Source organism: Belonocnema kinseyi, chromosome 9 (assembly GCF_010883055.1).
Source record: "Belonocnema kinseyi isolate 2016_QV_RU_SX_M_011 chromosome 9, B_treatae_v1, whole genome shotgun sequence".
Taxonomy (NCBI): domain Eukaryota; kingdom Metazoa; phylum Arthropoda; class Insecta; order Hymenoptera; family Cynipidae; genus Belonocnema; species Belonocnema kinseyi.
The window spans coordinates 7,915,538-7,942,664 of NC_046665.1; the positions used below are offsets into that span (position 1 = coordinate 7,915,538).

The 27,127-nt window shown below is 33.6% G+C and overlaps 1 protein-coding gene across 2 annotated transcripts in view; it reads left to right on the forward strand.

The window, feature by feature from the left end:
* LOC117179973 overlaps positions 1 to 7,386 on the forward strand; it is a 90,304-nt gene extending 82,918 nt beyond the window's left edge. For both annotated transcript variants that reach the window (XM_033372237.1, XM_033372238.1), the window contains exon 5: positions 7,213 to 7,386. In XM_033372237.1, the coding sequence (XP_033228128.1) occupies positions 7,213 to 7,329 (117 nt within the window). In that variant the 3' untranslated portion in view covers positions 7,330 to 7,386. The remainder of the gene's footprint in view (positions 1 to 7,212) is intronic.
* The last annotated feature ends 19,741 nt before the right edge of the window (positions 7,387 to 27,127 follow it).

The following is a 27,127-nucleotide window of genomic DNA, read 5'->3' on the forward strand; positions in this document are numbered from 1 at the left end:
ATAGTACATCACCTGTGTATTTAAAATTTAGCATCTCGAGATCTAAATCGACAGTTTCATTTTTCTGATTTAGATGAGATCCAAAGTGATTATGGGGTAATACTATACCCCAAAGTTCTTTGTTGATTGTAGCCTTTCGCCGCTCCACGCAGTTATAAGCACTTCTTTCGGGTGCGTTTGTTGCAATTAATAAGGCATCTAAATTAAAATCTTCAAAATGTTTAATCCCATTCGCAATAGCTTTGGGGTTTCGGGGATTTACATCAGGTCTGTTAACTCTAAAAGTCTGTTTAAATATTTGGAATGGGATTCGGCCATTGAAGATGAGTGCTTACCGCTGGGAATGGCTATATATGTCGGACTAGAGTATGTAACAACGTCAGGTTCACCATTTCCCTCTTATTCTATAATAATTCCTGCATATACAGAAGGAATTAGCTTGTGCTTTTCATCGACAACCCAATCATAATCAGGAAGTGTCACTTTATACTCCAAATTCATGAGCATTGGAGCTGGCTTATGAGCGGTTGTAATTTCAATAGGAACCCATGCCTTATCATCTTGAGATAAAAAACAAACTTTATCAAGTCCGAGAATTGATGCTATCATTTCCAAATCTCTAATGCTTGCTCTACAGAAATCAGTATCCGGATGTTGTTGATGTCGCTCTGCGAGCGATCGATATCGTTTCACTGGTACAGTTTTGACATGTCGCTTCCCTTCGACACTTTTTGAGTACCTCGGAAGTGAGCGTATGTAACATGCACTTCGGCTAATTTGAAAACGAAGTTTTTTTCAATTCATCCGTAAGTTCGTCTAAACTTGTACAGCTTCTAATGAGCTCTGTCCACCTTCAATCATCTACAGCTCCACCAAAAATAGCCAAATCCGAGATAGTTTGTAATCAATTTTCTTGATCTTCTTCCAAACTTGGTTTTCCTGATTTTTGCCGATTCTTGAATTTTTTTGCATATTCAGGAGGATCCTCGCAAACATTTAAAATAAAAAGCTTCTTAGCCTCTCTGCATTTTTTCCGATGGATAGTCTTATTTCTTGATTTTTAAGGCCTTTTTTCTGAAAGCAATGAGGCTCTCAGTTTTTTCAGTTCCTTAGCATCGTCGTCAGTGCCTAATCCAGAATCTCGTGCTTGAGTGACATCTACAATGACCCGAAATCCGAAGTTTTATGGTTCGATTCCCAATGGAGTGAAGAAAGAGTAGGATCTTTTTTTCAAAAAATATATTTTTAATTTTAATTTGAAATGATATTTTCCATCTAGTCTGATTAGAAGTTAAGCATTTTCTGTTATTGAAGATTCTTAACTTGATCGAGTGTAGGACTCGACGATTGGAAAGATCTCATAGGAATGAGGCGCTGGGAGAGAACTGCCGTTATGCCCGGGCAAGCGGGATCGTATTCTTCAACGCTATCAGAACCATTTGATCTTGTGGAATTTGATATAGGTAAAATACCTGTTTTCGTAGGTAGAAGAGATGACAGATACGCGCGTCGCTATTTCTCCCGCCGGGCCCGCTTTTCCGTTCTGGCGGAATAGACACCTGTACTCCGGCTGGAGTGTTCCGTTGTTCTTCAAACGTCTTCCGGCGTAGTCGCTATGGACTAACGTCCACATCGCATTCGTCGTTGCGGACTCACGTCCCATAGTGCAAAAGTAATCGGTTTCGATGGCGAACGCAATCTTTGAAAAACGTGTTCGGTATGGGGAGATGTGATCGCGGTTCGACAGCTGAGGTCAGACTGCCTCGCTGCATATGTCACAGCGCGGGAAAAATACAGTTCTTTACTAAATGACATCACGAAGAGAACTTAACTCGGTTATTCCCTCATCGAGTTCGTGGCGTTCGCCCTGTGACTAGATTCGTTGCTATAAATAAACATAAATAAGCATCAAGGGCCACATCAATTTAAAAAAAATTACATGATGATTTTGTCAAAGTTTTTGTAGCGATTTGCTCCGGTCGACGGTACCGATAATTTGCGACAAAATGTGAAAAAATATTTTAAACACATAATTACTGTTAAAATAATTAATATATAATAAAAAACCTGTGAAACTTTTTAATGTGTCAATTAAAAATTATCTGTAAAAAAGTTACGAAAAATTAAAAATGTATGCCCTCCCCTCTCATATTTGTAAAAAATGAGATTTTACAAAACCCCATGTTATTCTTACGTGAAAAATAGAAAGAAGGGGCGTCATCCTCTAATATGGACCTACCAAAAACATACATTTTTATTTTTTTCGAAAACATCACAAAATAGGCAATATTCCAGATGCGGATTCTATACTGGTCACATCTTCCGACACACTATAGCAACCCTTCTTCCCGATTCAGGTACTAACAGCACCGCTATTAAAAGGCATGATGTATGTACGAGGTGTGACAATTAAGAAATGAGACTGATTTTATTGCCGCGCTTGTGATAAACCTGCGACCTTAAAATTCCCTTCCCCGTCCCCGGAATCCTTCCCCTCTCTATTTATATAGTTACCATCGCTCTAGCTTGTTTAGTTTGCCTGTTGTTTCGTTTTGAGTAGACGTTTGTTGGTGGTGCTCGTTACGAAAATGGGGGAAACGTAATCTAGAGCAACGCGTCGCGATAAAATTTTGCGCCAGATTGGGCGAAACAGCTTCGGAAACATACGATAAAATTGTAAAAGTGCATGGTGATAGTGCTCTTAGCCGTGCCCAGGTGTTTCGATGTCATAAAGAGTTTAAGGAGGGGCGTGAAAGCGTGGAAGACGAGGCGCGGAGTGGGAGACAGGTCGAGGTGCGGACTGACATGAATGCGCAGCGTGTGCGCGCCCTAATCCGTGAAGATCGGCGTTTAACAGTTCGAACGTTGGCCTCAGAACTGGATATGAACCGTGAAAGAGTCAGACAAATTTTAACCAACGATTTTGGGATGAAAGAGTTGCGCGAGAAAATAGTTTCAAAGAACCTTTCTGAGGAGCAAAAGCAGCATCGAATGACCGTCGCAGAAGACTGTTTGTATGAAGTGGAAAACGATCACACGCTACTTGATCGAGTTATTACAGGCGATGAGAGCAGGTTTTTCCAATACGACCCGGAAACCAAACGCTAAAGCTCACAATGGTTGTCTCGCCACGCCTCCCACCCGAAAAAAGCTGGCATGAGCAAGTCGAAGGTGAAAACGATGATCATTACCTTTTTTGATAGCCGTGGAATCGTCCACAAAGAATTCGTTCCATCGGGGCAAAACTTAAATCAAGTTTACTGTCGCCAAGTACTCGAAAGATTCCGAAAACGAGTCAACAGGGTGCGCCCAAACATCGCTCGTAACTAGATCCTTCCATCACGACAACGCGCCGTGCCACACCGCCCTCAGCGTTCCGAGTATTTGGCCTCTAAAGGGATCGCATGTGTATAGCTGCCCAAGAAGACTACTTTGAAGGGCATGGCAGATGTGTAGAATAATTTTTAAATATACGGTTTTTATGAAATCAGTCTCATTACTTAATTGCCACACCTCGCATATCCATAACTGTATCCGAGGCTTATGTCAAAGATCTTATAGGCAAAAAAAAGGAATCAGATTACGTCATCTATGTTACCCGTGTCAAGTCTTCATGAAGGATACTGCACTGTTATCACCAGGTACGAAAATTTAAAGTTGAAATAGATGGTGAAGCAGCAACGTCGATCGATTTAGACACACAATCCAAAAAGTCAGAAGCATCTATAAAGCTACCAATATAGTACATTGAGTGACAAGTGCGAATAAAAAAGATGGCGCTAGTTTCAATAAAGCATTTACAGGAGTCACGCACCATACTTTTCAGAACAAAATCATAAATCGCGTGATTTTATCAGTTCTATGGAAAAATGCAAAATCACGTTTTGAGTCGGTGAAGGCATGCACGAGATTTTTCATTATCAAATCATGAATAACGTGAAAGAGGGCTCTCTCATGTTGATTTTGCACAAAGAAATTTTAATCTTGTATCACCGGCGTGAAAATACTTTTCCCCTGGAAAAATAAACTGACGTGATAATTTACAAATCAAACATTTATGCTTCTGCATGCAGTTCCGGGTTCGTGAATTTCAATTCATCATCACTTGACATTTCTCAACAATAAATCTGGTCTGTGCAATAAATGACTAATGTCAAACTATCTAGAATCTGCAATAATGATTCTGAACAATAACAGCTGACAGGTTAGAATCATTACTGGAGCTGCGATGGCTTTACTGCATTTTTGTTCTAACGAGCGTGAATGAGACGATCAATTATAATGTGTGACTAAAAGAGAGTAAAATACTTTCGCAAGATCCGTTGAATATAGGGATATCATTGTTAACCGCAGTCTATCTTATGCGTTGTGAAATTACGGAGACCCGCACAAATCGAGCTTTTTTCAACAAAATATATTACCATTGATGAAGATCAATATAATTTCTATCACAGTACAAATGGCAATACACCTAAATTGTATGGTTTACCTAAACTACATAAAGCAAATTATCCTTTACGACCTATCATTTCTTTTCCTGGTTCACCGCTACATAACATTTCTAAATGTCTAAGTCTCTACAAAAAATTGTTGGAAAAACTGAATACCACATTAAATATAGTTGGGAATTTAAGAAAAAAATTGATAATATTATTATGCCTAATAACTATACAATTGTATCACTTGATATTGTATCTATCTATACAAATATATCCTGGAAATTAATTTTAAACTCAATTAACAAAAAATGTAATGAAATAAAAGTACACACCTTTTTAAATTAAAAAGAGTTTAATACAGTTCTTAGTTTAAGATTGCAAATTCAATAATGTCTTTTTGAAACAAATTTTTGGACTTCCCATGGGGTCGACCATTTCTGCAGCAGCTGCAAACATAGTGATGGAAAGTTTTGAAAAAGAATATTTAAGTAATTTAAACTATAAAATTATTTTCTGCTACCGATATTTGCTACATTAATTTGCCTTCCAAAAAATAAATTCGAATGACATTCTTTAAAAATTTAACTCCATAAATGAAAAATTAAAATTCTCTATTGAATTAGCAAAAGAAAAGAAAATTAATTTTTTAGATTTAACACTAGAAATAGTAGACAATATAATTATAACAAACTTGCATAGCAAAACTTGTATGGTCAGGACGTTTTCTCAACTTCGCTTCGCATCACCCAATGTGCAATAAAATTGGTGGCATGTTTGGTTTGGTCGATAGAGCGATAAAATTGTCATGGAGTAGATTTCACAATGAAAATTGAGAAATTATTAAAAATACCTTATTAAAAAATGGTTACCCCATCGATCTGTTAAAACTAAAGATAGCTGAACGTTACAAAACTATTAAAAAAGCAATTAATACAAATTAACAAACTATTGATCAGAAGAAAATTATAGTAATGCCATTTATTAATGGTTTTGATTAATTTCTTTTCAGAATTTTCACTTAAAAAAGTAATAGACGAATTGCGTTTTCTGTTGAAAATACTTTTAATAAAATTCTTTTTTCAAACATTAAACATCTAACAGATAAATTACATAAAGTAAACACTATCTATAGAATACCAGGCTTGAATTGCAAAGTTATATACAGTGGACAATCCTTAAGACACTTAGGGGTTAGAATTAGAGAACATGAAAGATCCATATTAAATAATAAAGATAACACCGCCTTAGAAAAACATGCTACTCTATACTCTCACAACTTTAACTTTAATATTAAAGACATTAAAATTTTAAATACTGAACCACATGAGGAAAAAAGATTAACTCTTGAAATGGTTTATGTTAAAAATGAAATAAATGCTATAAATTACAGAACTGACATCCAAAACCTAATTATTATATATCACAATATTATATATCACAATCTTATTTCTCAAATTAAAATGTAAAAAACAGTCTTTTCCCGGTCAAACATATCTTAAACATAACTTATTACATAACCTCAAAATACTGTTATATAATTTTAACCCATAAGTGTCACTTGTATGTCTCTAATTATTTTCTTAAAATGTAACTAAAGAACTTTAAATAATCCAGGATTTACTCCTGAGATTATAAACAATTCCGTCTTATAATGATCTGCAATTATTTTTAACACAAATACAAACATAATCTATAGAAATTTCATAAATTTCAAAAAACTTTCAAACATTTCTTAGCGGTTATAGAGTTACTCAAATTAACATTTACAAACAAACAAACAAAAAAACTCTTCTTAAAAACTACATTATTTTAATATGTATTTAGAAATAACACTGTTATCTATAAAATACTTTCAACTATCTTCAGTTTCCAAAACCAGGTAAATATATTTTCTCTCTGTAAAGGTTATATTTCTTCACTACATCATGACATGAACTTTATAAAACTTTAGTGAACAATGATATTTGTAAAATATCGTGTTTTTCCAGCTCCAAGAAACTTTTGTTAAAAAATGCAACTACGATTTGATAAAGGTACAGATCTGTACCGAAACGCGTCATTATCTCAATGAGATCTTGAAATAAATACGCTGCCACTGGTATTAACCACAAACTGAATAATTGCATTCATTTAACAGTCCGAAACTAAAATAATTCGCTTTAAATTATTTTATCAATCGTTCTTACTAAGCTCTTATTTGTAACTTACCCAAGGCACCACAGACAACGCTTATAAATAAAATTCATATTAGAAATTATTCGTTGTATTTCAATATTTAACATTTGTATTGATAATACTATTAAAATTGGTATTAAATTTTTTATTGCACCTTTGTTTACATACATTTATTTTAAAATTTGTCGCTGAGAATTAAAAAATTGTATATCTGTATAGCAGTTAAATCAACTATTGTACTTTCTTTGAAAACATGTTTTTCATTTCTGAGAGGCTTTGCTCCCGGAATTCTCGTAAACTTTATAATTCATAATTTGTTCATAATCCATTTTTTTCATTAATAATCCATTATTCTTTTGTATAATTAATTTATATAATCACAATTTCCATATACGTCTGTTATAAAAATATCACATGCAACAGTTTTACACCAATAACAGGGTTACGTTTTATACAGCGTTGTCGTATACGTGTACTACATAAGTAAAAATAGAATGAAATAGATTGATTTTCCATTAGCACATTATACTCTCATGTGATGAGTATTTAAAGCTTATTTTTTGGAATATACTACATATTGGCATTCTTTCTCTTTCAGATCTGCATGGAACCTGAGTTGGGAGATATGTATATTAATGACAGAGAGAAATTCGAAGATATAGCAAGATTATGGACCTGGAAATATGCTATGCACGATGTAATTACGCGTTTATAGATATTCTGGAAATTGTTTTATATTTGAAAAAAATTAGTAAAGTTTCATGTACGCAAATTTTCGCACTTTTTTGTTTAAAGTGTACATTCCTTACGAAGAAAGAGCCATAATATTTATCGTATTATATGTCCATATATATATAATTAAAAATTTGTCATAAGGACAACCGCAGGATTTCGCCGGGAGCGGGTGCTAATCTGGAAAAATTGCACCCGCTCCCAGCGAAATCGTGGTAAAATTTCAGCCACAACCACGTCTCACGACCGTGAGAAAGGTGGTTACCGTCTGTAGAGGAATCTCCAAGAGCGCCGATGATAATGACGATAAGTTTAACAGAATATTCCGGGTACAATCGTTGCAAGTCCCTTATAAGGTCTCGATACCTCTCTTTCTTTTCATTCTCCTTGGTTATGATGTTTTTGTCGGCTGGTGCCAAAAATTCGACAACGAACATGGTTCGCTTCTCGAAGTCAAGAAGAACCATGTCAGGCCTCGAGTGAGCAACCGAAACAATTGTCGAGAATATAAAATTCCAGTATATGCGGCACTTCCCATTCTCGGCAATTAACTCGATTTCCCTATGAGTATTTAGAGGAGCGATATTAATGTTAATGCCTTAAGAGTGACAGAGATGGTAATAAAGCACTCTTAGTGCCGCATTGTGCCTTTGAATGTAGGTCGTTCCCGCGTGAGTTGGACAACTAGATAGTATGTGAGCTAACTACTCGGGGTGTGCATGGCACGCCCTGCAGCTATCATCAGGAATGTGTTGGCTCAAAATGTGGTGACGGTATGTTAAGGTGGAAATGACACCGTCTTGGCATGCAAAAATGAAACCCTCCGTACCAGACTTCGATCCGGGCGATTTAAGGAAAGCAAACGTTAGCTCGCAAGACATTGACTGTAAAATTCCTGCCAGGTGTCATGTAGTCAATCACACACTGAATGCGGGACGCGTACTGTCTTTCCCACCCTATCTTTATGGCAAGTTGATGCATTCGTCTTTTGGTCTTATGATCAACCGTTGGTTTTGTTTTACGGTTCGCATCGGCCAAAGCTCTCGCTGCATTATACACAAAATAATTGATAGCCCAGAGGTCAGATTCTCCGGAAAAATGTGCGCGAAGCTCGTCATCCATTTCAGATAGATCTTTAGGCTTGAGAGAAACCTTGGTATTGATGTTACTTCGAGTCGTAAAGCATCTCTCTTCCTCTATTGAATGCCTGCCCGCGGTTGCTTTTAGTGTCGCCTCTCTTTCTCTGTTGCCGGCTTGTTCTAGCTGTGGTAGAATAGGCGTTCCGCTTACATAGCCCCTTTTTCGGAGTAGTTCAGCACGGTTTCGCAGGCGTTGCTGCGAAAAGTGCGATAGCTTCGGGTGTTTCTCGCACCACAGAGCATGCAGTCATGCCATATAACCCCGTTCAGGGGCCACACTCGCATCGTAGCAGTCTAGCAAGTCGTGATTCAGTTGCTCCGTCCACCCGAAGGTCACGAGATCCCGCCGATCCATCGCATTAAATCCATTTTCATTGGCTCCCCCAGCTCTAGATTGGTCGGCATTGCTGGCTGACCCATTCTCGGGAGCCCTGCGCGTTCTGTTGTGTTGAACCGCACTTACTACAACTATGTTTGGTGTTGTCATTGTTGTTCCCACGAGAAGCTAGGGAAAGGGGTTCGTTCATCCTTGTAGAGCCCCGCATGCAAGGATAAGGCTGCGTAATCTGAGAGGTCGCCCGGTATCCCAGAGTCACCGTTCTAGACACCTCACCCAGGTGCCATTCAGCTTTCGGCACGGTTTTCACACCTCCGCTTGGGGGTTAATTCCGCGACTGCCTATTTATTTTTGTAACCATATTCAGCAGAAACCCTTGGTACAGGGACCCTCTATCCGCAACCCGAGGACTATTTAAAAATATTGTTACAACAAACTTTCCGGATTAACATTTGATATGTGACGTTGAACGAAGAAACCAGCCTTAGAAGCGAAAATGAGTTCTTTTCATGTTTTATTAGGACTTATAAACAAAATTGAAAACAAACTGGAAAATTATCAGGAAACACTGTCTAATTGCGCGCATTCAATGACGATCAACTGATCCAAACGCATTAGATCTTCGATGCATCACAAGGACACAAGACGTGAGGATATTGGTGCAAGAATCGAGCGCAATGAAAAATAATCACATCCTAACTTTGAGGTCTAAAAAATTCAATTTTGATCATGCAGCAAGGCGTGTTTTTTTATTTGATAGGGGAAATGTTAATTATTTAGAATCAATAAAAACCGGAAAATAGATTTTTCTGTCCTAAAGTTGGTTTCTCCGTTCCACATATATTAATTTAATTAATTTAGTTTCGGAAAGCGGCAGGTTATGAACTATAATAAAGTACGAGTGCTGTATATCCACATTGAGGCTCGTATGTTTCCGCTCGCTTTCCGCTTATCTTGCGTTTCTTTACGTCATTTCAATCGATAGGCATGCTGAAAAAATGTGAGACAAAAGACAATCAGGCATTTTATTGTTATACACATAGGTCAGTTAAACATTTTATAAAATTATCTTTCTACTTGAAGCAAAATGAAGCTGTTCCCCTGGCGTATAATTTCTGCGATGTAAATTTGAATAACGATTGGCATAATGTTAGGCATATTATAAGAATTGTCATCTGACTTTGCGAACATTTAAGTAATGAATGAAAGGCAAACTAGGTTATCTATTAAGTTCTTAATTAAAGAGACAAGTTTATTTCTTTAAATCATTTCAGTAGATAGCTGTCTTTTGAATGACGAGACGAATGAAAAAACATTAATATATAATTAAGAGACGAAATAGAATTAGTAGACGAAAGAAATGTTCAGGAATTTGTATAAAAGATTCTGGCAAATGAAAAAAAGTCTCACAATTTCTTACTGGCACATTTTTAAATTCTGTTGAAACTTAAAAAATTAGATATTGTACTTTCAAATGGTATCAAATCTGTATACTGTGCATTTGCAAGTTGCAGAGAGCGTATCATAAATTATTTAGTAGTTACAAGGAAGTCTCAGCGCGACATTAAAGAAACTTCTGCTTCGTGGTAATACTTTATGTATAGTAGCAGAGATGAGGTGGGAGATAGTGGATCCCATGTATTTAATTTCGAACGATTTTCGCCAGCGTAACCTATTACCTGAGTCTTTTGCGAACTAAAATAAAGCGCCCCCAATTACTCAGGCCAGTTTACGAACTGAAATAGATGGTAGACGGTTCTACTTGAGCGGTCAAACAGAGCGGCATTTTCCCAGTTTGAAAATGTCGGTAGAGAAAATCAGAGTGGATAATTTCACGTATATGCTAGGTGAATTTGGGATGCTTTAATTCAAAAGTTAACATAAAAGCTTCTGAAAGATCCGAAGGGAATTTTTTAAATTATGCACAATTAAACATTTTGAAAAAATTACTCTTTTTTTGGTACTCAAAGATTAATTTAAGAGCCCATTAATAAAAATTTTAATCATTCTTTTAGTACATAACGATGAAAAAAATAAATATGGTGGAAAGTAACAAACATTTTTATGGAAAATTAATACTTTTTTGGTGTTTAAAGATTACTATATATTTTTTGAATCCATTGTTTATTGATAGAAAATTTATCGTCTCGGTTAAAAAATCATGTATTTCATTAAAAATTTAACTCATTTTGAAAATTTGTTGATTTTGAATTGAAAGTTTATCTATTTTATTTATGCTTCGAAATTAATATTTTTCAGTTACAAATTCATCTATTTGTTTGACAATTTTAAGATGATTCTTTTAAGTTTGTTGTTTTTTATCAGAAACTTAATCTTCTAGGTTAAAAATTCTGTTGATTGAAAATTAAACTTTTTTTAAATTCGTTGTTTTTGGGTTGAGAATTGAACTATTCAATTTGTTCTTTTAATGCTTGAAAAATAATCTTGGTAGAAAATTCATTTTTTGTGTTACGATTTAAAATCCTTGTTGAAAATATGTGTTTTTTTTGTCTGTTTAAAATTCAAGCACATATTTGTTCAGTTAGCTGTTTTTTGGTAGAAAATAAAGCTTGTATGAAAATTCCTTTTTTGTATTGAAAATTAAAATATTTCGTTAAAAATTAATTTTTTTATTCAAAATTTTGGATTGAAAAATGAAGTATTTACCAGGAATTTTTTTTTCTTCAAACTGTAACTATTCGATTTTTTTATTGGTTTAAGATTAATCTTCTTAGTTGAGTATACTCTTTTTATAGAATATTTAACTGTTTCTTGAAAATTCGTCGTTTCATAAATATTTTATAAACATTAAGAAATCTTTTAAACTTTTAAAATATTTTAAATCACTTTAACACTTCTAAATTCTTCAACGCCCAAATTTTTCTTACAATTTTTAAGTCTTAACAAATTTTTAAATTGCCGAAGATATTATGGATTCTTTCTCAGCATTTTTAGAAATCTTTTAAAATTGTTTCTCACAATTTATTTTTAAAAACAAGAAATCGTTTCAAATTTTTTGTACGAATATGATGACAAATGTTGAGCAAAATATAGATTTATTAAGATTTCGAAAGAAAAAGCTTGTTAAAAATTTTGAAAGAGTTGAAGATGAGAAAAAAGTTTTTTTAAGTTTCCTAAGCAAATTTAACATTTTTCTTATTTTGAAAGTTCGTTTGAAGAGAATACTTGAAATGATTCCAAGATTTTTAAAGAAAATTATAAAAATTATAAAAATTATCAAAAATTAGTTTTGAGAGAATATTCTACAACTTTTTAAAAACATTTCAAAAAATTGCCAAAAAAGATTCTGGAAGATTTTAATATTGAGAAGATTTTTCAAAGATGAAAGAAAATTTAGATTTCTGAAGTTTTTTAAATAAAGTTTTGGATTCTATTTCAGAATTTGAAAAGGTTTCTAAGGTTATTGAATTTAAAATTTCACCAATATAAAACATTAGTAAAATTGTGTAAATATTAAATAAACTAATCTTATTTAAATTTCTTTTTTTAAATGGAAATTTTTTAATTCGTTGTTTTTTGGTAGACAATAAAGCTTATATGAAAAATCCTTTCTTTATTGAAAATTTGAATATTTGCTTAAAAATTATTTCTTTCGTTTAAAATTTTTGATTGAAAAATTAAGTATTCAACAAGTAAAATTCTGTGGTTTAAACTTTAACTATTCTATTTATTTTTTATTGGTTCAAAATTAATCTTCATAGTTGAGAATTGTTTTTTTATAGAATATTTATTCTTCAACGCCCAACTTTTTCTTAAAATTTTTAAGTTTTAAAAAATTAAAAAATTGCCGAAGATATTTTGGATTTTTGCCAGCATTTTTAAAAATCTTTTTGAATTTTCTCCAATAATTTATTTGTAAAAACAAAAAATCCTTTTAAATTTGCATATTAATCTGAAAAATATTCTTTCATTGCCTTTCAAAATTGTCAAAAAGATGTTAAATTTGTTCAAAAATCTGACTGATTGCATTCTCCATGAATATGATTTTAGTGGATGTGTTCAGTTTCTTATTTTCTGTGAGGCTGACAAATGTTGAGCGAAATATAGATTTTTATTAAAATTTCGACAGAAAATGCTTGTGAATATTCTGGGAGCTGGTGTCATTTTTAGATGACGGTTGCTGACAGTAGGACCATGTAGTGGTTGTTTGATCTTATTTTTAATTTTTATATACAATATTTCCCAAATTCATATAATTCGATATAATATTTGATATATTTCAGAAAATTTAAAAATATTAAATTAGAAAAGTCCGCAATAATAAAATTCGTGATAGCTTCTAAAGCTATTGAATTTAAAACTTCACAAATATAGACATGTAAAAAGTATGTAAGTATTAAAAAAAATTAATTTTAATGAATACAATTTTTTTTTAAATGGAAAAAAGCCTTGACAACATGAGAAGTCAAAGTGTGATTTTGTTTTGAATTCGCCAAATTCGTTGAAATGATATCGGTAGGGCGGAAGGGAATCTTCGATTCTTGCAGAATCCTGGACATCTTTTAAAACATCCTCAAATATTTAAAATCTTTTGAAATCTCTTGAAATTTTTTAAAGCTCTTGAAAATAAATTGAAATTTTTAAAATACCATGAAATATATCAAATCCTTTAAAATCTCAAATTAAATTACTGTAATCAATTGAAAATTACTTGGAATCTTTTAAATTTTTATATTGATTCCATTTTCAAAACCCTAATATACAAACATTTCAATATTTAACGTTTTAAAAATTTTCTCAATTTCAATCTGAATCTTTTAAAAATTTCAAGAGATTTCAAAAGATTTGTAAAGATTTTAAATATTTCAGGATGTTTCAAAAGATGTCAAGGAATTTTTATTTTGTTTTTCTAATTTAAAGGAATTTCAAATATTTTAACAATTTTAGTAGATTTATTTTTTAAAAAATCCCAGAGTATGTTAGAAATGTTTAAAAGGTGTCAAGGTGTTTCCAAAGATTTCGATGGTGTCGAAATACTTGAGAGTATTTTAAAAGATTCCAAGGAATTCTCAATTGATTTCAATAATGTAGTATCAGATTGTAAAAGATTTTAAATATTTTAGGTTTTTTTAAATTTTCAAGGAATTTTCAAGAGATTTCAAAAGATTTGAAAGGATTTTAAATATTTGAGGATGTTTAAAAAGATGTCAAAGAATTTTCAATTTATTTTTATTATTTAGAGGAATTTCAAAGAATTTGAACAATTATAGCAGGGTTGTTTAAAAAAACTCCAAAGTACCTTATAATTCTTGAAAAGATTTCAAGGTGTTTCATAATATTTTGAAGGCTTCGAAATACTCATTAAAAAGTTCCAAGGAATTCTCCATTGATTTTAATAATTTAGTATGAGATTTTAAAGGATTTGAAATATTTTAGGGTATATTTAAAATTGCATGGAATTTTCAAGAGCTTTGCAAAATTTCAAGAGATTTTTAATATTTTAGGATGTTTTAAAACATTTCAAACATTTTCAATTACTTTAAATAATTTAAAGCAATTTCAATAAATTGACTATGATTAAACATTAATTTTTGTATAGAAAATTAGACTTGGTGCAAAATAAATTTGTTTTGTGCAAACTTCATGTAGTTTATTCAAAATGCCTTTTGTTTAGTATACAATTCAGCCTTTTTGATAAAAATGTAGCTATTTTGTTGAAAACAAATTCAACCACTTTTTTTTTTAATTTATGCATTTTATTCAAAAATGTTTTCAAAAAACTAATTGTTTTAGTTGAAAGTTGAACTATTTCTATTAAAAGATAGTCAAATAGTCATTAATATTAATGTACAGAGTTACAGAGCGGTAAATATAATGGCTTATATTACCTATCAGATTAGGAGTGGGGAACGAAGCCCCAGTCCTTATAAGCATAAACTTGTCCCGAAAGCAAGCTGTCTTAGGTCCGTCCACTCAGCGTCGCCACCAAGGCAAATTATAAAATGGAATACGCCATATTTTTTTGCTTTTTTTGCTAATTTTATGCTAATAAAAATTTATTTGCTCTTTAAACTTCGGAGAAAAGAGTGGCGGCGCTAGCAGGACGTCCACTCAGCGCCGCCACCTACGAAAACCCACTAAAAATGATTATAATGCGATAAACAATGAGTGGAGATTTTTTTACTTTTTTTTGCTCTATGATGACATATATTACGTTTCCCAAAAAACTACCCCTAAGTCTTACACAACTACCCCCGGGATCAAAAAGTTTTCAAAATGGGAACACTACCTTCAAAAATTTAAACATGATTTAGGGCTTCAAATTAATTACATGACAATTGAAAATTGCGCCCTCTTTATAATTTCCCCAAAACTACCCTTCCACGTGAACGTATGCAGCAGAACATTTATATGTATGAAAAAAGCATTAAAAATAATCAAACTTGGAAGAAACTGTTAGTTGATATTTTTTTGCTCTTTTTTTGCTCTGCGATAATATATAATGCGTTCCACAAAAACTACCCCTAAGTCATACATACATACCCCTCGTCATCAAAAACGTTTTAAAAGTTGGAAAACCACCTTGAACAATGCACAAATGATTTAGAACTCTAAATTGATTATATGGCACTTCAAAATTTCCCCCTCTTCATAATTTTTGCGAAAAACTACCCTTACACGTGAACCTATGCAGCGGAACATATATATGTATGAAAAAAGCATACAAAATAATAAAACATAGAAAACACTGTTAGTTGATATTTTTTGCTCTTTCTTTGCTCTCTGATAATATATAACACGCTCCCGAAAACTACCCCTAAGTCATACATACTCACCCCTCGTGATCAGAAACGTTTTAAAAGTCAAAAAACCACCTTGAATAATAAAAAAATTATTTAGGACTCAAAATTAATAACATAAATATTAAAAATTACTTTCTCGTTATAATTTCCCCCGAAACTACCCTTCCACGTGAACCTATGCAGCGGAACATATATATGTATGAAAAAAGCATTGAAAATAATCAAACTTAGAAAACACTGTACGTCGATATTTTTTTGCTCTTTTTTTGCTCTCTAATAATATATAACACGCTTATTTTTAATGCTTTTTTCATACATATAAATGTTCTGCTGCATACATTCACGTGGAAGGGTAGTTTTTCGGAAAAATTATGAAGAGGGGGAAATTTTGAAGTGCCATGTAATCAATTTAGAGTTCAAATCATTTTTGCATTATTCAAGGTGGTTTTCCAACTTTTAAAACGTTTTTGATGACGAGGGGTATGTATGTATGACTTAGGGGTAGTTTTTGGGAAACGCATTATATATTATTGCAGAGTAAAAAAATATCAACTAACAGTTTCTTCCAAGTTTGATTATTTTTAATGCTTTTTTCATACATATAAATGTTCGGCTGCATACGTTCACGTGGAAGGGTAGTTTTGGGAAAATTATAAAGAGGGCGAAATTTTCAAGTGTCATGTAATTAATTTGAAGCCCTAAATCATGTTTACATTGTTGAAGGTAGTTTTCCCATTTTGAAAACTTTTGATTCCGACGGTAGTTGTGTAAGACTTAGAGGTAGTTTTTTGGTAAACGTAATATATGTCATCATAGAGCAAAAAAAAGCAAAAAAATCTCCACTCATTGTTGTGTCTGCTTCACCGCCCGGATACCACCAACGTTCGCCTGCTCTTAGCTTCACCGTCCGGTTCGGGCTATCAGCAGTCTAGCTTCTGAAACTCATTTGGAAGGTAGTTAAAATAAACCCTTTTATATTTATTTGGGCTATCCCTTTTTGACTTCACCCGTTCTCGATCCTCCACATCCCTCACCTATCCTGTAATTTGCGAGATCCCTCACAAATTTGGCGCCCTCCTTGAAAAACCCTTAATCCCCACAAAAATCGTAAAAGTTGAGAAAAGAAGTGAAAATGATGAGAGTAAAAAAGTTATAAATTGATGCAATTATGCCATTGAATGGATAAATTTGAATTTGAATATCAAGAAGAAAAATGTTGAAAATTTATTTTTGTAAATTCATAGTTTGATTTGAAAATTATGTTGTAGAAGAATTGCGGGTAGAATATATGTAATTTAGCTCGAATAAAGTGCGGATAGACTGTGTTATATATGTCCGATAAAATGTTGGTGGGATAACAGCGCAATTTCAAGTTCCCCCATCGACAATAAAAACTAAAATCACCCTGATAAAAAATGCCATATTCGTACTTGTTGTAGCTGGATTGGATAAGTGAAGGGTGAAAAGTAAAATGAAAATAAATAAGTATAAAAGAATGCGGAAATAGGAAAAAGGTTAAGATACAATAGGAAAAATATGTCGGTTTACAAAAAACTAGAAGAAAATTGAGTAATAAATACGGAAATTAGAAAAAAAGCGGCTTCAGTAACGAAAGTTGGCGCGCGAAGTAGGAACCAGTGATGTCAAATAAACAACCCTAGCAGTTCCCGCCCCCAGTCGATACGTCCGCTAAACGGTCAGGCTACGCGCACCCGCGAAGTAGTAAAAACCGAGACGCTCACTTAAGTGAAAGTGCCTGTTTTTAATCAGCCGTAAAGAACCCCTGAGCTAGTCGGTGAAAAAAGAAAGAAAAACAAATGCGTTCAAGATCCGGAAAAATAAAAATTATTACGAAAATGGCGAATCCGTTAGAAAATGTAAAATACAAAACAGAATACAAATTTAGAATCGGTAACGTTTAGGAGACAATTAGGATGGGGGGGGGGGGCGGTACAGCCAAGTCAAGCAACATGTGCAATCCCCAGAACAACACAAACTCAGACGCTAACAGAAAGTATCCCAAACTCAAACAAACAAAACCGTACCCCACATAGACTGGTTAGAACGAGAAGAAACACTCAGAAAGGAAAGAGAAAGAATAGATAGAGAAAAAGCACAAAGAGCAAGAATAGGTCGCGAAAAATTGTGAATAGAAATAGAAAGACAAGAAAGGGAAAACGCGAAAATTAGTGATAAGATGTTCGAAATTGATTCTTTTATAGATAATAATAATTAATTTTGGAATGAGGCACAAGAATTAATAAATTTTAAAGAAAAGAAAAGTAACAGAATTAAAATAAAAGAACTTTCAGAAGAAATTAAAAATTCAAATGATAAAATGGATAGAATTTTAAATTCAAGCCAAAATTTATTCAATCAAAGTAATAAGTCAAGAAATGTGCAAAATACGGTTCGTTTCGAAGAGACAGAATTAGATTTTAATAAGCAAAGGCACTCGTTAGCAGGTGCACGGAATAAAATGACAACAAATAGGAGTAGCGATCAAGGGAACGAATACTCATTACCGAGACCGATACACAGGCAATCAATTATAAGAAAATCGCATTTGCCTCAATACAAGAGAAATGCAAAGTAGAATGGATAGAAGTAGAGAGAACGATACGGAAAGAGGAGAGATGAATGAAAATAATCTGAATGAATTTCTAACAACTCTCTTTCCATTCGGAATGATTCAGACACCTTTTCAAATAATGTCAAATTGGCCAATTAAATTCAAAAATAACACCGGAAATAGCCGAACTTATTTTTTAAATAATTTAATGAGATTTAAGAGTTGATACAAAATTAATGATAGAGACATTTTAGAAAATTTAGATGCTGTTTTCGAGGAAGAAGCATTAGGTTTGTTTCAGGTCAATAAAAATAATTGGCGATTTTTAGATGAATTTATTGAAGATTTGAAAGAAACTTACTTAAATGAGAGATATACTGAAATAATTAAAAATAAAATAAAATTTTTCAATTAGAAAAACAGACCAAGACATGTATGCTTGTGTTACACAAATTAAACAATTATTTGACAATTAAGAAAGACCTATGAAAATTTAAGAATTGAATATAAAGTGTACATTTCAAGAAATTCTTTTTCAAGTTTTTCAGAATTAGAAATTTTAGGGCGAGGATGGGAAACAGAATTGGCAAAATCTAAAATTAGAGATCAATAATTAGGCATATTAGATAAAGAAGATAATAAAAATAATAAAAATGATCAAGGAAATGATAAAAGTCAAAATAATATTGAAAACGAGAATCGGAATAGAAATCAAAATGAAAATTATGATCAGAATCAACAAAAACAATTTAGGCCGCATGCAATGAATCAGCTGTTAGGGAACACACAGACACAACAAACGAATTTTCGACGGGATTGTTGGTATAGTTTAGATCAGGGAAACGAATACGGTCGCTATAAAAGGCGGAAAATAGCAGACGAAAACAGAGACAGCCAGAATTACTTGATACAGGCACAAATGAGACACACGAAACGAGATTTCACCTTATGATTGATTTTTTAAATCATAAATATGAAGTGTTAGTTGACACCGGTACAACTCACTCATACATTGGTGAAAAATTTATTAAAATAGTAAAAGAATTAGATTATGAAATTAAAAAACCGAAATACGACTAAATTACGACACGCCTTAATCCAAATCAAAATAGGTCATGCGGAAAAATATTTATTGTTCAGACTAGTACCCAATTTAAGATCGATAGGAATAATAGGAACCGATATGATCGAACGATTAGGTTTAAAAATGGATTATGAGACCAAAATTTGGTGGTTACCAGAATTGCCAAACATTAAATATGCGATTAAATAAAAATTAATTAAAATGTAAGAGCCAATAACGAAAAGAACGAAAGGGAATGCGAAAGAGAATAAGAATAGAGAAAGTCAGAAAAGTAAATTGAAATTCGGAACAGATTTGCTACCGTGCGAAGTCTCTTCTTCCGTTTCGCCACATACCCCACCCCAACCCCTCCTTACAGGTGATGCACTAGACTCGACCCCGCCAGCAACCCAGCCGGCACAGAGTGTACGGGAGCATGGTGTCCCACACCCTAGACCCCACATGGCGAAGGCGCAACACTGGCAGGTGCAAGCGTGGGCGTACAGAGATTAGATAAACAGGCTAATCAAAATATATAGAGAGAAACGAAAACAAATAAGGATAGAAACAAAATAAACTCGAATTTATAGGCGAAAAATAAAGATAGGAATTTATATACAGAATTTAAAGGGCCACTGGAATGCGATAAAGAGAAAAATTATTCGAAATTAAAGAAGGTGTTAGATAAAAAGGAGGGAAAAAATGATCCGATAATAGAAAGATTATTCGCAATTAGAAAAAGTACTTGGTATAATTTTAGAAGTAATGCGGTAATAAATAATAATATTACGCGCGTGAAAATTGGAAAAAAGACAAATTTAGAATTTTGCGAAGAAATATCTGAAGGCATAGTAGAGTTGAATGAAGTACAACAAGTGCAATTAGAAAATATGATTAAAAGAAAAATAATAGATCAGGGAACATAATTAAAACCGACTCATTTGACTAGGCATAAAATAGATGTGCAAGGTCACGAACCCATTAAGCAAAGATACTATTATGTATCACCGTAAATAAGAGAGTTTATGTACGAGGAAGTAGATAGACTATTAGAAGAAAAAATAATAGAACCATCAAATAGCGATTGGTCAAATCCGATTGTAATGATAAAAAATCCGAATGGAAAATATAGATTTTGTTTAGATTTTAGAAAAGTAAATAAAATCACTAAAAAAGATTTATATCTAATTCTGATAATGGCATGCATGTTATTGATTTCATTTTTACACCACTGACAAAGACAAAAAAATGACACAAACACATACACTTACAAAAAATAGACAAACCAGAGAAAAAAATTTAATTTCAGAAAATGGACCCAAGATTGATTTTGAAGTGCCGAGATTGCCTCTTCCCGATTGCAAGCGAGGACTTACTAGCTCACAAATGTTCAACGTGGATAGAGTTGTTGCAACCCCCACTCAACGAAAAACCCGAGACGCAGCAAAAAAGGTTGCAAGAGATTAATAGAAGAAAGAAAGCAGAAATTGAAAGAGAGATGTATAGGGCGCTGAAAAAAACGAGGGAAGAAGAGGAGATTAAGAAAAAATAATTTGAAGTGAAAGTCGTTAAATTCGAAGAAAAAATGATTTTATAAAATCAGAGGAAATGGAAAAAAGGAACGAAGAGGAAAAAATACAAAAGACAAGAGAAAATGAAGATAGGAAGAAGGAAGAAATGGAGGAGGAATGGAGAGAACATCGCGCGAGGTTAAGAGATTGGGATCGAAAAAATAGAGAGAGACTAAGAAAGGAAGCCAACATCAGAACAGAGGAATTTTATAGGAAAAAGACAAGCAGACAGGCCATAGAAAGAGATGTGGAGAAATTCGTGGCTCAGTTTAAGTAAATAAATAAACTAAAATAGAAAAATGGGAAGACCAAAAATAAAATAGTTTACCTCTTTCACGAACACTACAGTCATAATGATTTCATTTTACACACTTTACAAACACAACAGACGCAATAGTTTTACTGTTTATATACATCATGGAGATAAATAAGTTTTGGAATTTAAGTTAATAATTTGATTAAATTTCGATAAAGAAATAGCTTTTACAATAATACATACAATTTTTTCTAATACATAAATACGGCTTTAAGAGGCCAAGGTTTATTTATAATTAAAATAAAAGTAAAATTTGGATAAAAAATAATTTTCAGGGAAGAAAAGTCACGGAAAAGCAGAATCTTCAAAAGATACTCATCGGAATGGATAACACAGAAAATTTTGAGAAAAATATATTAAGATATGAAATTTGGAAAAAATATATTTCAAATAAAAGCTCTAGATTTTACATGTTTTTGAAATAAAACGGGAAGAAAGATATGAAGAAAAGAATTTTAAAAAATTTTGTTTTTGTTTAAAAACTAGGATGTGTTAAATTATGTTTCAGTTTATCAGAAGATGATGGAAGAAATAAAGATGTGGCAATGCAGACATTGCGAGAGGATGGTTTCAGTACAACTCTACATTATTTACGATACGTACTGTGGAAAGATGTCGAACAAGACAAAAAACCACCACACTGTTCCTGATTCGATAAGGACCAAATACATAGGCTGGGCAGAGGCAAATCAAGAGTTTAAAGAAATTATAAAAAATTCTCTAAGGAAGGAGGAATGAACAGAATTTAAACACAGACCAACAACACAAAAAATACAAGACAAGAAAAACAAAGAAGATGATGAATATATTCAGCTGGACCTAATAGAGGAAGAATTTTACCTGACCCCCAACGACGAAATCGAGAAAAACGAAGAATTATTGAAAGAATAAAGGTCGTCCCAAACAGAGAGGGGGAGGTTGTAACAAAGTTACAAGCACCCCGCTACCTCACGGCCCTGAGGGCCCACGATTAGGGGTGGGGAACGACCCCCAGTCCTGATAAGCATAAATTTGCCCCGATTCAAGATTCTCCACATCCCTCACCTATCCTTTAATTTGCGAGATCCCTCACAGCTTATACCCATTTTTTATGCCAAATGTTAGCACTTACGTACTTTTGGAATTCCCAAATTTAGCACTTATGCCCTTTTAGAATATTGAACTTTGATGCTTATGCCCTTTTGCAATGCCAAACATCAGCACATATTCTTTTTTTAATTACAAATTAGGGTATTTTTGCCCTTTTAGTGTGCTAAATATTGGCGCTAATGACCTTTTGATTTACCCGTTGTTGGAGATTATGCCCTTTTAGAATTTCAAACTAGGGCGCTTATAACCTTTTGGATATCCCGATGTTGGCGCTTGTACCCTTTGAAATTTCAACATTGGGTACTTATGCCTTCTTGGTTTGCCCAATGTTGAAATTTGTCTCATTTTGGAATTTGATTGACTGGCATATGTTAACTTCTGATGGGCTTTCTTTTGATGAGTGTCTGTGAAAAGTTACCCGATAACTTATATACTATGTTTTAGTGGTACATTTAAATTTAAATTGCATCGTTAAGAAGATTTATTAGAGTGCATTCATAATCTCTTAAACGTTACTAGAAAAATTATTCCTCACGAAAAACGTGGGGCGCCTGCAATACAATTTTAGTGCATGAATATTTTGAACCGGTGGTGTGATTAATTCAAACGATAAATAGTCTTACAGTTATTACTTATATCTATTGCAGGCGCCCCACGTTTTTTGTGGAGAATAATTTTTCTAGTAACGTTTAAGAGATTATGAATTTGCATGAGGTTATAAAACTGCTTTCGACTAGGATGAATTATATAATACATTCTAGTTTATTTAAAATTAATTTTTTATTATTTTAATAAAAAGCTTTGTTTTAAAATTATTTAAAAATTTTTTAATTTGATTATTAAACAAAACGTAATCATTTTTTTAAAAACCGGCGCTGTTTTCCCAAATAATTCGGATGCCCAAGTCTTTCTGAGAATTTTGTCGATAACTTTTTTCAAGGGCCGTTTTTAACACACGCATGAGTTGAAGATCCTGATAGTCACGCGATGATCTATTTTCTATTCATGCTTGTCACGCACAAACACTTGTACAGTCCAAAGCTCATGCCTATTGCTTTAGAGTACCGATTTCCCTTTGTCACAAGTATCTTAAGTTTCACTTTTGAAAAAGCAAAGAGCTTAAGTGGTCCATGTATAACAGGTGTTTGACCTTAAATTATCTTCTGTTTGGTCGGTAACATAGGTAACTAGAGCTTTTGCCTCGGAGCATAATAGAAAGAGGCAAGAAGAAGATGCAAAAAAGTATCGGCCTCAGAGTATATGTAACATACCTGGTATTCAATTGTCTTTTGTCAAAGTTCATGAAAAATCCTGTCTGCTATAAGAGCATAAGCTTATTTATACATCTCACTATTTTCTGATGTACCTGCAGGCAATCAGCCGCACTTGGCGTTTTTTTGACAGACGGAAGGAGTAGTAAAAAACGTGAAATTTTCCCGATCGCACTTTACTGGCGGTTCAAGGCGCTTTTTGGCTGCCGAAGGAGATCTTATTTTTTGCGTCCAGTGTTGCTTGATGGTCATCAGTTTACACTTGTTCAGTGTTCGATTTACTTTCCTTAAGTTTCGAGCAAGTGTCCTAACTTTTGGAATGAACTTTTTATTTGATTTTATGTAAGTAATCACTCACTGAACATTTGATGCATGTCGTCGCGCAGTTTTAATTTCAAACTGAAGCTGTGCAGTACGCTCGCTTGTTTTACTCAGGTTGACTCAAGCATCATTACTTCTATTGTCGCTAAACAGGGAGACCGCCTTCTCGTAAACTACACAGTTTAGATTCCAGTGGTCAACCCTCGGTTCGGTCCTATTGTCGCTCCCAACTGAACCATGGCCTCCATTCGAGAGAGGCCTATTGTGGGTTGTATTCAGCCATACTCGTGACATTTCCTCATAATTCGTTGCATTGGGGAGCTAGTCCAATGCAACGTCCCGGTAAGAAGCCTTCATTGAAAGGTTTTCAACATTTCGAATTCCTAAGAATGCCGTTTCTGTCCTTTGTTTTTGAATCCTCATTAGGTGGCGAAAATAATAAGATTCCAATCCCTTTTAAAGCCGATCATGCCATGAATACCTACAATATTGTAATCAAAGTATTCAAAATCTCATCTACGATTTCGTAGATTTACGTATCAATGTAAACTAAATTTGATCGTCTAATTTGAATTTGAAATTAGTTACTTCAAATTCTTAATCGACGTCTCCAAAAACCCTGGGTATAGATTTTCAAGCTCGTATATTTCTTTTTTCAAAATTTCGCAACAGCTATCTTGAATCGGTCATCTTGAATTTGAATATTTCCTAATTCTGACTTCAGATTCGTAATCAGCGACCCCAAAAACTCCAGAGTATAGATTTTCAAGCTCGCATATCTTCTTTTTCAAGTTAGTTGTAAATTCATTGTTAGTTTCTCTGAAGATAGGTAAAAGGGAACATTTTCAGGGTTTCCTAAGAAGGAAATCGCTTTCGACAAAAATGTTAAGGTTTACAAATCGGGGTCATTAATTTTACATTTTTCATTGAAATTTTATTTTTGATTAAAAATTGAACTAACCCGTGTGGAAAAATGGAGGGGGCCCCCGTTAGGGCCCACATGGATTGCCCTCATGCCTTGTCGAATCCATGAGGGCAATCCATTTATGGAAACGACATGCTAATCCATAGGGGCCCAACATGGGCTTCCCTCATGGATCCTTCATGGTTGCCACCATGTAAGCCCTCTTGTTTTTTTGCCAGTGCTGGCACCGGTGCTGGTATATCTGTGGAATGATAACACTATTTTGTATTGAGCTATCATTTTTGGGCCAGCACTGGATATCGCTACTAGCACAGTACTATTCCAATAGGAAATTCACTGTGGGCGGCAGTACTGCGTCAGTGCTAACTGGTACCGTACTACTATACTCTAACTATGTGACAAAAAAGTTCTTTAAAAAGAAATATTAATTGATTGCGAGTATTTCGCTGCAGATAATAATAGTCCTGTTTAGAGTGAATACATATATTAAATTTGTAAACATTATATTACAAATAAAATTTCTAACGCTACGGGGTTTCGAACCTACATAATCTATCCCTAAATTTATCGCCTAGCAATCGGGAGTGCTAACCACTGCGCTAAATCGACAAGTTGAAACTCGATGAAAAAGCCATCCTCAAAAGCTACAGTTGAGAAAAGTTCAAGTACCAAATTTTAAGCTCTCGTTCTATAATTATTTATTATTATACGACGTTTTGTAAATGTAAAATACACGATGTGTTAACAGGAATATCAATAAAATAATGATTAAATAAATAATTTAAATCGATTACCATTTTTCTTCGCGTAATATTTTGTTTTTTTTTTACATTGTGGACTACTTTAAACTTATTACAATGACGGGAAATGTAATTTTTTATTAATATTAGAAATTTTTCATAAAATATGAAACTTTTAATTTTTTTTAACCAGGAAAAAATTTGTTTTCGGGATAGATGTATTTATAGTTTTTTGAAAATTTAAAATGCGTGAACCATATTTTAAAACGTATTTTTTTACGTCCATTTGTTAGGATATAAAATATTTACCCGTCCGACATAGAAATTTTAATCGTTGATCCATGAGGGCAATCGAGCTGTGCCCACTGTGGGGACCCCTATGGAACATCCATATTGTGAGAGTTCGAATTTCAGAAAAGTGTCATTCAATTTTTGACAGAAATTCACTGTCTGTAAGTCAGAAATTTCTGGTGTCAAAAGAATATACGTCCTTTGGACTTTGAATTTTTAATCGTTGATCCGTAAGGGTAAGTGAGCGAGACCCATGCGGGGCCCCTATGGAACATCCAAATGGTGCGATTTCGAATTTTAAAAAAAGTCTCATCCGATTTTTGAGAGAAATGCATTGCTTGTCTGTCTGAACTCATGAAACCTTAAAATTTGTAGTGTTAAAAAATATAGACACTTTGAACTTTGAAATTTTAATCGTTGATCCGTGAGTGCAACCGAGCTGGGTCCCCTGCGGGCCCCCTGTGGAACATCCAAATTGTGCGATTTCGAATTTCAACAAAATTGTCATCCAATTTTTGACAGAAATGCATTGTTTCTAAGCCTGAACTCATGAAACCTTAAAATTTGTAGTGTTAAAAAATATTGACCCTTTGAACTTTGAAATTTGAATCGTTTATCCGTGAGGGCAACCGAGCTGGGTCCGTGACGGGGGCCCTATGAAACATCCAAATTGTGCGATTTCGAATTGTTTGTAAGTCTGAACTCATGAAACCTTAAAATTGGTGGTGTTGAAAAAATATTCACCCTTTGGACTTTGAAATTTTAATCGTTTATCCGTGAGGGCAACCGAGCTGGACCCTCGACGGGGACCCTCGTAGAATTTCCACGCGTGGAACAACCATGTGGGCCCCGGCCGGGGGCCCTCATCCTAAGAGGTCTCCGCGGGGCTTTTTCCACACGGGAACTTGTTGAATTTTTTTTAAATTATTTTTTAACTGAAAATTTAACAATTAAGCAGTTGGGTGCAAGAATGGCATCCTTGCATTTTACGTAAGGTCGAAAGTCGAGTCCAGTCTAGTCATGTGACTAAGCTGCTCGAGAGATTCAACAGTGCGATACGGGATACGCATTTACGCAATGACAGCCAAATGGAATTCCAAATTCTAGATTCGTAAAATTTGTAAACACAAAAGTTGGATTAGGAGAAGAGTCAAATGTTGGAACATCGTGAGTTTTTCTTTATAAGCAAATAATGAGATTATAAGTATATTAAAAATTAGCAATGCGTTTAATTCCAGCACTTGGCTCTAAACTGTTGTTAAAGCATTATGTACTCGAATTCATATTGCAAAAAATAAATTAATTTGATGTATTATAGCTCTTTCGTATTTGACAGCCCTATTTGCACAACATTTTTCTGTAATTTTATTTTTATTTCTCAT